General features: G+C 37.5%; 2 protein-coding genes across 3 annotated transcripts; both read left to right on the top strand.

Annotated features, from left to right (window-relative positions):
- The first annotated feature begins 1,064 nt into the window (after positions 1-1,064).
- On the top strand, positions 1,065-3,997 carry LOC141797724 (protein FAM3C). Its single transcript, XM_074679377.1, has 8 exons — positions 1,065-1,135; positions 1,228-1,266; positions 1,354-1,465; positions 2,984-3,042; positions 3,170-3,220; positions 3,304-3,388; positions 3,474-3,600; positions 3,717-3,997. Exons 1-8 carry the CDS (start codon positions 1,132-1,134, stop codon positions 3,840-3,842), a joined length of 603 nt encoding a protein of 200 aa, XP_074535478.1. The 5' UTR covers positions 1,065-1,131; the 3' UTR covers positions 3,843-3,997.
- A 1,642-nt stretch (positions 3,998-5,639) lies between these two features.
- LOC141797615 (actin-associated protein FAM107A) lies at positions 5,640-11,319 on the top strand. Of its 2 annotated transcripts, XM_074679181.1 has the most exons (5): positions 5,653-5,771; positions 6,975-7,022; positions 9,752-9,929; positions 10,020-10,176; positions 10,516-11,319. In XM_074679181.1, the coding sequence occupies exons 3-5, from the start codon at positions 9,760-9,762 to the stop codon at positions 10,612-10,614; spliced, it is 426 nt and encodes a 141-aa protein (XP_074535282.1). In that variant the 5' UTR covers positions 5,653-5,771; positions 6,975-7,022; positions 9,752-9,759; the 3' UTR covers positions 10,615-11,319. The 2 variants fall into 2 exon arrangements, with proteins under 2 accessions (XP_074535291.1, XP_074535282.1); XM_074679190.1 differs by lacking the exon at positions 6,975-7,022 and having other exon boundaries at positions 5,640-5,771.
- Positions 11,320-11,813: the final 494 nt, after the last annotated feature.

Consider the following 11,813-nt stretch of genomic DNA (forward strand, 5'->3'; position numbering starts at 1 on the left):
TCTACGTACCTAACATACTCTTGTCCTGTTTCTTTTAACTGGCTTAATCTTTTAGTCCTTTAAAAGCCATATTTGGGACAGTTGTTGAATATCATCTGCAAACACTGGCATACTTGCATTAGATCCCACATCTGTCCCTCAGAACTCTTTGTTTAAATGACTTTTTTTTTATTGTGTTTCTTTCTTTTTTTTTTTTTTTTTTTTTTTTTTACATTCAAAAGAAATATTATATATCACCAGTTTTATGTAAGTCACTTAACATGTTACCAAGGGTCTACTTAGACTGACACACTATCCGAGCACAGCTTAACCGGTTTGGTCTACTTTTATAATGTACTTGTCCAATTTCAAAAAGAAGCTCATGACCTTATCTGGTCCAATCTGTTTATTGTTCTCTCATGTGTTGACACATTGACAGAAAATAATACACCTCTGCAGGATCTCATTGTTCATTTCAAACAGTATCAATTACTGGTGGGCGCTTCCCGTATTTGACAATGTTAGACAAAGAAATTTGATCAGCTAGTTTCCTCTTTGTGTGTGTGTGTGTGTGTGTGTGTGTGTGTGTGTGTGTGTGTGTGTGTGTGTGTGTGTGTGTGCGTGTGTGTGTGTGTGTGTGTGTGTGTGTGTGTGTGTGTGTGTGTGTGTGTGTGTGTGTGTGTAATGCCACATCCTGGTCTTAAAGTAGCAGAAGAAGGAGGCGGGTTTTTCTTTGCAAATCCAGCTGCTGCTCCCACAAGGTGCAGTCATAGGGATTATCAGGCAGCGTGGTCACAGGTGATATGTCACCAGAGCTTGGCAGCATCTACAATATTTCTTGTTAACAGAAAAATACTTGAAGTGCATTTCAAAGGCCTGTGGCGGCAGAGGCTCCTATGATCTACAGCAGATATGAGGTGTCGAGGTGAGACTTTACCTAAAACAAAACAGAGACCAGATAGTTTCAGCTGTGGCCTGCAGGTCGTCATGTGTTTCTGCTATTTTATAATTATTTATGCATTTATTTATGTATCTTTTTAATTTTTGTTATTTGCAGCTATTGGAGAAATTTTTGCTGTTCTTTCTGCCCTCTTCTTATTGATTTGGGGACTCTTCATTACATTTGATATCCAGACCAGCCCACTAGACCTGATGAGTGAGCTCATTCTACGTATTACATTCTTAATCCCTAGGCTGCCTTGAGACGTTTACATATTAGTTATACTTTGTGTGCTTTTTTTATTCCAGACCTCAGCTTTGATAATCAACAAGACAAATTAGAAGACAGTAAGTTAAAACTGATTAAACTGAATTCTACATCACCAAATCTATGTTCAAGTACAACTTCAAGCATTTTTCTGTCTGCATTTTCAGTTGCCAAAAAGTGTAGCCTATCGAAACCATGTCCTCCTGACAGCTATGCTTTCCATCTCTGGAGTGGAGCAGCCAACATTGTTGGACCAAAGATCTGCTTTGATGGTAAAATGTATGTGCTCCATTTGACAGTACTTGCATTAATCAAAATAGATAAAAGTGGTGTGTGCCCCCACCTTTACTTATGGTATGTGAATAGAGATGTGAATAATAGGAAAAGCTTGTATCCCTACAGACAAGGGCACAATAAAGAAGTATTTTAGCCTGTTCAAAAAACTCCTTGAAACTACTTAATTTAAATTTTTCCTGCGTCACCTTGATGTCACAAATCTTTTACTGTAAGATTATTACAAAGTCTGTCAGTATCACAAACAGTGGAACTGGCAAGCAAGCTAGCTAGCACCACTATTTGGGATCATTAACACTCTAGGTGAGACAATTTCACATCTCTCAGTTAATATTTTCCTTACTCTCGTTAAACCCTCCTCAAAGCTAGGGGTGCACCAATCACAATCTTCTGGCCGATCACCGATCACCCATCTGTAAAAAGTCTGACTGACAGCATATCCCTTCAATTTTCCTATCTTATTTTATTGAAAATCATTGAACAATACATTTGAAACAATAAAACCTTTGCAAAAATCACTTTATTAAGTCTTGTAGTGAAATTTGTGGGTCTTTGGCTTTCTTCCTAGCCCACAAAATGTGATATTCAATGACAAAACCTGTACTTAGTAGTGCTTGTGAATGTAAAATCCTGACCTAAAATGAGATGTTTGGATTTCGGGGATTTGCCGACGGCAGCGATTCCCTTTTTTGACCAATCAGGAGCAAGTCTGACCTGATTGGTCCTCTGGAGCAGACACCCCCAAACCCCCTTGGCTTCGCTGTTTTCTAAACATTGTGCACTCAGAGCTCATGGTGCGGCTCTCAGCGATGCAGAAGAGCGGGGCGGTAACAGTGGAGACTCATTTACATATGAAGGCCACGCCCACTAAATCAGACCGTTCTGATCAAAGGGGCTATGAAAGCCTGGAAACAATGCTGCTGTGCTTGATTTATTGGCTTATTGATTTATTGGCTTTTTGGACCAAAGCATGATCCATATCAAACTGCAGAAAAGGAGCATAATATGGAACCTTTCAGCAACCAATCAAGTGTCCTGAGATTTAGGTCTCAGAGCCAAAAGCAACAATGGCTGGCTGTCAGACCTTCCCGGAAGTATAGTAGATCAGTTTCATATGTAAGGATGGGGATCTCTGATCAGATCTCTGATCTCTGATCACCAATCTCCCAGAATTCAGAAAACTGGCACCGATCGACGAGCCAGCTGATTGATTGGTGCATGTCTAATCAAAGCACCTATCAAAGTTCTATTACTTCTGCACTCAACTATCAGAAATGCTAAGAAATTTGTGATCAACACAAAGGTTTTCAGGTGATCTGCTGTTTGTCTTTGTACAAAAGGAGAGGGCAGTCTATCTCAAGGTGAAGCAAACTTATTCCAAAAATATTCTTAAAAGGTTTTTGAATTGTAACACTCCTGCACTCCAGTTATAAGCTCTTTCTTTTCAAGATGAAAAAAAAATGTTCCTCTGCATTGAAAATGTATCTGTCTGTATCTCAACAGCCTCATGAGTCATGTAGTCAATAACATTGGCCCAGGAATCAACATTGTGGTAATAAACAGTAAGTAAAAACCTTAATTTCATATTGTGTTGTCACATAAGGGATCATTTATTATGAGTGGGCTGTTACATAAGAATTGGCTGTGATTCGTTGTTGTTTTATTTTAACATGCTGTTGTCAATCTTAGATGAAAGTGGAGTTGTGGTGAAACTTGGCTTTCTCAATATGGAAAATGGAAGTAAGAGTTTTTCACAAACATCTAGGTTTAGTTTTTAATTTTTTTCCACAGTAATCCTAAACTATTGTGGTGTTTTTCTCAAGACAAAGACAGCATGCTGGATTTCCTGAAAACAATACCGCCTGGTTCTATTGTTTTGTTGGCATCATTCAGAGATGTGATACCACGGTAAGTATATATTTTAAAATATGAAGCTCAATCAATTTGAATTAAAAATTTGAAATGCAAAATTCAGTTTATTTCTTTGTGGCAGGATGACAGATGAAATGAGAGACGTATTTGAGGAAATGGGAAGCACCATGGTCAAGTCTTTAAAGAGCAGAGATGGCTGGGTGTTTGCTGGAAAGATGGGGGCGAAAGAAAAAAGCATCTTTGAGAAGGTAAGCAAGTCTTCATCTGTACTTGTTCTATTTTCAAAAAATCGTGAAAGTGCCAAAAACAACAACAAAAAAAGGTGGTTGATGTAGAAATAAGTCAAAATTTGCTTCTGTTCCAGGTGGCTGCTAACGACAAAGACACCAACCTTTATGATGAATGGCCTCGTGTGGTGGAGATAGGTGGCTGTTACCCAAAGAAACTATCAAGTGAATATGCGTCTGCTGAGGACACAACAGACAATTGACTTCAAGACTTACCCGGAAAAGTTATCACTTCAGAAACTCTCTAGGACTGACAATAAATACTAGGAATAAATACACATATCACTGCTTTGATGTGTGAGTGAAAAGATTTTGGCTTCAATTTACAAAAATAAGAATGGATAAATTGCCATTAAGAACAGGGAAACGTTTGTGCAGGAAATTGAAAGTATCATGCTCACTTTATTGAGTATCTGGCAGCTTTAATGAAAAAATACCAACAGTAGTAAAGCCAACTTTAAAGAACAGTAGCTTACAATTGTGACATAAAACTCTGTTTTTAACCTTTAATAACTAGTTAAAAAAAGGAAACTTTTCAGAAAAAAAAGGACTTGAACACATTACAGCCCAATAATATCTTCATATCACCACAGCAGGCCGATATGAGAAGCATTTCTATGAGCTGCACTTATTTTTTAAAGTTTGGCCATAGCTCATCTGAAATGACTGGAAAGACAGATACCCCTTTTCCTCCGAACAGGTGCTGGCGCAAGTACTAGTTCCTGACTAAGCACTGGTTCTTAGTGTTTTCACAGACAAATGAGTTGTATTGATGTATAGCAAAAAATTTATGCAAAAAAAAGACTCTTAAGTACATGAAAATGCAAAGATATGCTTTTATAGACTTGGCGCGGTAGGTCATAAAGGGTTAAATTAGCCGTCTTGTTCTTCATTGATTGCTTCAGCTTACAAGCTTTTGTGAGGAAGAAACCAGCCTACAATAATTTACAGCTTGTTTGTTCACTTAAGCATGCAAGGTTTTTAATTCAATTGCAAGCAAAATTATGGCTTTATGATCGGTACTGCAGCTAGTCAAAAGGTAGAGCTTTAAACCTTTTGGCTTCACTGTTGAGGAGCTGGTTTGTCTTCCATCTTATTATACTGTCTCTGGTTTGAGCTGATACACAGAATCCTTTTTTGCTAGCTGCTGTTCTCTTGTTTTCTCTTTCATGTTGAGAACTATAAGAGTTTCTTGGACAGGTTGATTTACAGGTTGATTTTTTGCTTTTTGTTAGACTGAACTGCAATCTCAATAGGGGTGAAAGATGGAATTCTTGTATTTTATTTTATTTTTACAGTTTGTGACGATATTTCATGTGACTCTTACCCTTAGAATTACCACTAACACATTTTTTTTTAAATTAAGAACTCAAAATAAATGTGGCACTGTAAAAATATCTTTTGCTGTTGTGCTCCAACATGCTGCCACTTTTTTTCCCTTTAAGTTAAATCATCATTTGTTCTGGTTTCTCGAGTTCAAAAAGGCTTTTAGGCCCCTGTCTTTTTTGATATTTCCATTTTGTATTTTCCTTGATGTTAATTTCTTTTTAGCACTTCTCTTTGTATCCTCTTGCTGTCACATTTTGAAGACTTGATAAATTACACATACGACTTAATCCTGTGAGTTTTTCAAATGTTTTGTTTTCTTCTGGAATATTTTGCCCAACCTTGACTCACACCAAGAAAACTTAACGACACTGGTACAAGATGATGATAAAATAAGCTATTTTGTCTATTTTGTTTTGTGTGTGTAACAACAGCTTCAGCTCATATAAAATTGTGTGAAAACAAGTTATCCATCTTTAATGTAGTGTGGTGAAAGTACCATTAAATGCTCCAGTAAAGTTTTCTACTTGACTGGTAAATATACTCCCAGTACTTCTGTCCTCCTCTCCAGCCCCAGGGTTTGTCTTCCACTCGATTGCTGTTTCTCCCAGAGAATCATCATTGGTCCAAACACAGAACAGTTTCCCCTCTCTAGCATTCTTGCCTGCTGGAAAACTGAGTGAGAGTGAGGGAGACAAAGAGGGAGTAAACCCAATGTCTTATTGAAGCTTTGTCCTATGTTGGCCCGGGGAGTGTCTGTGAGGGCAGCACAGCCTGAGGGCATGGGAGTCTCTAATGGCAAAAAGGTAAGTTTGTTGGTTTTGATTCTTACTTTAGCTTTTCTCTGGGAGGCCTGACACATGTCTCACTCATCCCGTCAGATTAACACAATCTGGCAGAAGCCTCCATGTGGTAGAGATACTTTCTCTGCGTGCCTTTTTTTTTATCAATCAAAGATTAAAAAGCCTGAAAGATAATCATTTTTGCTATCTTTAGCCCTTTGCCTGTGTGCCATCATAAATTAGAATTAGTTGTGTTTTGTTAATGATATTTTTAACTTTATTGTGTCCCTCTTACTTATGTCTCTGTCTTTTATTTCCTGGAGACAGCCACGGCTTAAACCAAACACGTCTTTAACCGACAAAATAAGAGCCTTTCCAACCCTGGAGAGGGGGGCCTCAGAGAGTGTTTATCCCGTCACGTCCTATTAATTCTTCTCCACACATATCCACCGTGTGAGATTTAGCCAAACAGCATGACTCTCCTCTCATCAGACAAACAGCAGCCAGCAGCAGAGTTGTCATTAAAATGCCTCATTTAGATTCTATTTTTTCTTCATTCTGACAACTTACTGTCGCCTTGTTTAAACTTTACTTTTTCGCTGGTTTGTGAACTCGCTTGCTTTTCATTTGAAATCTGAGTTCAGTCAACAACAAAGCTTAAACAAACATTATGTAACATATATGGAGTGATTAAGTCTTTATAGATCATGCTCAGAGCAGAGTTTACTGCCTACCATGTTTCCACTTTTAAATAACCATAAGCTATTTAATTAAACAACAAAATCTCAAAGAGTAATTTGATTCACAGGCGAATATTAATCCCATGTGGGAATAATCCTTTGCTTGGCTATTAATTCTGGTCGAACTCAAGTAAATGAGGAGCTCAATGGGGATCAAACTGTGTTTTGTTTGATGCTGTCATTAATGAGGTGGCAGCCCTCCACCTCACCCATCAGGCTGCTTGCTCGCTTCACTGGACATGTGCAACTAAACACTTCATTTGTCTCTCAGCATCATAATACAGCTTTGTGTAGTGTCCACCAAATCCACCATTTCTGTGAAGTTGTGCTGACCTGACTGTGAGATTTTTATTCATTAGTGCATTCATTTTTTGCCTTTTGGAAAACGGGTTTTTATTAAACAGCTTTTATTCTGGAAGGAAGTAGGCGGCCTTTTGATAACCAGCCAATTGTTGTATTTGACTAGTAATTAGCTTTTTGTTGACAGAGAGATCTTCAACAGTTGCCACGTAGAAGCAGGACCTGGATGAGTCTGGTGAGATATGCTCCTCCTTTTCACCTGAACACCTTCAGTGAGGTCTATTTCATTTATAGACTGCAGAAAATAACGCATTTCAATATTTACAAAACGAGAGATCTGAAATCAGTTAAAGTAGGACTTGAGTCTAAATTTGTTGTACATGTTATACCTACAAAGAAACCTGGTCCCCATAAATGTTTACTGTAGGTATAATCCAATCATAGAGCTCAGTTAGAGTTTCTCTATACGTTTTTATTTGTATATATTGTTGATATAAATACATCACTTTTTCATTAGCTCCAAGGAGAAACTAAAGAGATTACGGGAGGACATGATGATCTACTGTGGCAGAATTTTTACAGTTAATGTCATAGTTAAAGTCAATAATCATGTATTATTCGCTTCACATTGAAACAATTTGCGGTTTCATTAAAGGAAAAGGTCAATATGAATCTATACTGAGCAAACACTGTGACACCCAGTTGTATTTGTCTTGTCTTGGCTTTTTTGTTAGCACACTGTTGATGGATTGCTTGCTCTGTAGACGGCAAATATAAAAAGTTCACTGGCTTTTTGAACCTTTTCCCCCTTGAGCTTCTACAACCTTAGTTTTATCATTTACCTCAACATTGTAGCTGGTACCTGCAGAGACAAAGATCTTTTTAGTGAGAAAGCTCCTGATGTCACACATGAGCAAATACACTTTGATTTCAAGGATCATCTTAGCCTTGATCCCCATTTGAGAAAAACGGCACTCATTACTACTTATTGTGGCCATTTCCTTCTCGAGTCTGAGTGAGAAGCTTAAATGTTGTTTACAGTTTACACTATAAGTGAATGTAGGAAGTCTTGCTAAATGTGAAATTTCTCGACTTTATCCACTAAAAATTAGATGAAAATGGAGGAAAGTTTGGAGGGACCATAGGACAGTTTTCAAGGAAACACAACAATAATGAAAACCTATAGCTACTGTTAAATAAACTGAAAGTTTATTGTGGTCTTTAACAGTACAGTCATGTGTTTTTTGTGGAAGGAAAGAAAGAAAGAAAGATTCAAAAACAAATAAAAATCATCAGTGGAATCATTCCCATCTTCTTCTTTTCTCTCTTTTTTGTTTGTTTTCTTCTCAAGAGAATACTGTTTTGTAGTGAGCTTAATCAACAGACTGCAAAAGGTTGAAACAAAGTTTAACAGTTGTTTAAACTTATTTGTTGTCTATTAACCTCTGGTAGACCTTAAGTGTCTCCGAATGTTTTTCTCTAGTTTTTGACTTTCCTCTGTTTTCTGAACCAATCTTTGGCCAGGCAGTGATGAACCAGAAACAGTTTTCTCCTATTGTCACACCAAGTGTGTAAAGCTTAAGAGCTGCTCTAAATTCTCAAAGGTTAAAGTTTATCTGTACCATACTCTTTGTACATACAGTATTTATAGACCTGTAGGACACAGAATGATTCACTGACTAAATCACACACACCTGTATATTTGAAGACTGATGACAAACTAAGACAACTACTGCCAAACTTGAACTCTTTCATATTAAACAATATTAATTCCAACTTAATGTCAAAGTGTTGATTGAATGTTAATCTGTGTTGTGTGAACGAGCCTTGCTAATGGGATTTCTGTTAAAATTAATCATCTTTATGGCCAAATAATATTCTATTGGATTTTTAGCTTGAGGTCATGGCTTAAAGTTTTGAGAGTGGCATAAATTTTTGTTTTCACAAAGTCTGCTGCCTCAGTTCTTATGGTGGCAAATTTGTATCAACAGTGGATAGTGAAAAGTGTTCAAATGAATAAACTGCAAAGTCATTCCCTGACATGAAAAATTACCCACATGAAAACCAAAATTCATGCCATTCTCAAAACTTTTGGCCACACCTGTGCATTATGCTCTCTGCTGCAAAGTAAAAACCAACATTTGTCGTTTTTGAAACTTCTTTTAAAAAAATTGGTTATCTGTCACAGTCAAGAAACAAAGACAATATAGACCAGGGGTGTCAAACATATGGCCCACGGGCCGAAACCGGCCCACCAGGTGGTCCAATCCGGCCTGCGTATAAATTCAGAGGTAAAATGGGAAGCCTGTGTGCTTAGTGTGTATGCAGCAATGAAAGTCAGCTACATAATTGCTAACGTTAGCATCAAAGCATACTATGAGGAGGAGTTTATAGAAACATGTACTGAAGGCTGAAGAAGTTGTGTATAAGATAGGATACTTTATTTAATATAAATATTTTTAAAATATACTTGTAGTTCCTTGTGCTAGAACAAAAGGAAAACCTTAGATTTGTTATTATTCATAGGTACCTGTGCTATGATTTTACTGGTGTGGCCCACTTGAGATCAAATTAGGCTCCTTGTGGCCCTCAAACTAAAATCAGTTTGACACCCCTGATATCGACAAAAAATTAGCATTTGAGCTAAGCTGAGTGTGAGGTTAGAAGAAAGTGGCCTCTTTAACTGTGGTAGTGTATAATCTACCTCACTTATAATGAGATGTGTGACAGATTAAGGTTTTATAAATTTCTGTGTTTTCTTGTAAAAAATATTCATATGATTGTTACAGAAAAAGTGGACTTTCACCAAAAGTTACTTTGGCTTAGGCTACATTATGTTTATTCCATTCAACCTTAACTAGCTATGAACTGAAAGCATTAAGGAGGAAAGGAAAATACTACAGTGTAAGAAAGAAAGAAAATATGTCTGTAAGAAAACCCAAGATTGTCTGTGTTTCTCCATAGCATTAGAAATGCAGAGGCACAAAACTGAACAGCACGTCCTGTACTTGGAGTTTCAGGCTCCTCTACCTCAAAGTGAGGAGAGCTGCGATCTCATCAAACCTCAAAAACCTCTCAATCCTCTAACAGCCTCCAAGAGCCACCAGGAGCTCCACAGAGAACTGCGTCTGACCCACAACAGGTTGAAGAGACTCCCAGAAATTCATTAACGCTTCCCCTTGAGTTTGATTGTTCATACACTGATCATAAAGTCCTTTTGTGTTCCTGTCAGGAGAGTGCAGCGAGAAGAGAAGAGTGAACTCCAGAGGGCTTTAGAAAAGATAAAGTGGGAACAAAGGATGAAGACAAACAAGGACCAGGAAGAGGCACAAAGGAGCGGATCAGCGTTTCAGCAAGAGCTGTTGAGGAGACATCAGAGGCTTGAAAAGGTTTGCAGAGGACAAATGTTTTTCAACCAAAATGTCTTCAAATCATACCATAGGAGCTGACATTTCTGAAAATGATTAATTTATTTGATCAAAGTGGGTTTTTTTTAAATTCACAAGAAAAATATTTGTCTGCATGAAGATGCTCTGTGGTCTTCCAGTAGAGGGCGATGTAGCCATGGCTCAGACACTATGGTCTGACGTCCAACTGAAAAATCATTGTTTTGACAGACACCATGCATAAACCTGGAAAATTACCTGTTAAAATGTCTTTTTTACTGCAAGAGCAAAAAAAAAAATGCCTTAAATGTGATTTTGTTTGGGGTTTTTTTTCTTCCACAGCTGGAGAGCGACAAAGAGCGGCCACAAGAGGGACCAGAGTTCCTCCAAGTCAAAGAGAGACTGAGGAGAACTACTGTGTTGGATGCAGGAGAAAAATGAGTGTGACGGTTTTAATTCAAGATCATATGTGTAGGTTTTCTGTTTAACAGCAGCACAATGGGCTGTTGGCGATGAGAGACTTGTTTGACAAAGAATGAGCACCTTTTAGCGGGACAGCAGAGGAGAACAAGATGTGTAACGGATACCATACTTATACACGTTTCAGTCCTCTGGGACTTTGAATGCAACTGAAAGTGATTTTTTTTAACCGCCTTTTTTGTTTAGGGTCTTTTTCTTTTTTCTTGCAGCATTTTTTACTGCAGCATACAGGCCTGTAATTCTTTACTGTATAAAAGTATAAAGAAGTAAAACTTTGATGAAATACACAGTTTATAACTATTATGTTATGCAGTAAATTTTCCACTGTGTAATGAAACAAAGGAGAAGGACCCGTGTACAGAGATGAAAAGTTATGAGACAAAATACCCAAAAAGGTAAATGGTCAAACACAATCTTACTTTAAATTTCCAAGAACATCAGAGAACCACAAGAAATACTTCAAGCAAAAAAACACAGGATGCAAAAGAGATGACTCACTGAAAAAGGAGAAAACCCAGTGACTCTAAGGCTATGTCTCAAATTATGTACTTCTGTACTTACACTTACTAAACTGAGTTTATAAGTGTGTTCACACAGACATTATGGAATATGGTTTGATTTCTCAGCTGATGCATTTAAAATGGTCAAAAAGTTGAATGCAGAATATCCACCTCCTTGTTATCAATCTGTACAAGTGCTACAAGCATCACTTTAGATCTAAGTTGTTAAACTAGTAAAATATATAAGTCTCGCTGGTCAACTAGTATGACTCGTAAAAACATTTTCCATTTTGTACTTAGTTTTGAAGAAAATGTGATTTTTATGATTGGCAACAATTGTTGCCGGTGGCCACAAAGCCACTAGGTCACCTAATAATCATATAGAAATACTGATAATTACAATACTAATAAAGTTATAGAAAAAATAATAATATAGTCATAATTTTTTTTAAAAAAAAATGTGGTGCGTGTGTGGGGCCTGGTAAGTGTGGGCACCAGATAAGTACATTATGACCAATGCTGCAGCCCGTGCTTTCCTTAAGTTTATGAGTAGCTATGTGCCCACCAACTGTTGCTACTCACAGAAAAAAAGCCCATGAACAAGAAAAAAAAAAGTACCCCAGGTACAATTTTTGGTGGAGGGTTACTCTAGAGTAGGGT

Source organism: Halichoeres trimaculatus, unplaced genomic scaffold (assembly GCF_033239565.1).
Source record: "Halichoeres trimaculatus isolate MK-OKI-2021-1 unplaced genomic scaffold, fHalTri1.1 fHalTri1_scaffold_1, whole genome shotgun sequence".
In the NCBI taxonomy this organism is placed as follows: domain Eukaryota; kingdom Metazoa; phylum Chordata; class Actinopteri; order Labriformes; family Labridae; genus Halichoeres; species Halichoeres trimaculatus.

Excerpts from the sequence above, each read along its gene's own strand:
- LOC141797724 (XM_074679377.1), top strand. Across the intron at positions 1,466-2,983 it reads ATCTGCTTTGATGGTAAAAT|CCTCATGAGTCATGTAGTCA; the intron begins GTATGTGCTCCA and ends GTATCTCAACAG. Across the intron at positions 3,043-3,169 it reads CAACATTGTGGTAATAAACA|ATGAAAGTGGAGTTGTGGTG; the intron begins GTAAGTAAAAAC and ends TGTCAATCTTAG.
- LOC141797615 (XM_074679190.1), top strand. The coding sequence starts at position 9,760 with ATGCAGAGGCACAAAACTGAACAGCACGTCCTGTACTTGGAGTTTCAG. Across the intron at positions 9,930-10,019 it reads CTGCGTCTGACCCACAACAG|GAGAGTGCAGCGAGAAGAGA; the intron begins GTTGAAGAGACT and ends TGTTCCTGTCAG. Across the intron at positions 10,177-10,515 it reads GACATCAGAGGCTTGAAAAG|CTGGAGAGCGACAAAGAGCG; the intron begins GTTTGCAGAGGA and ends TTTCTTCCACAG.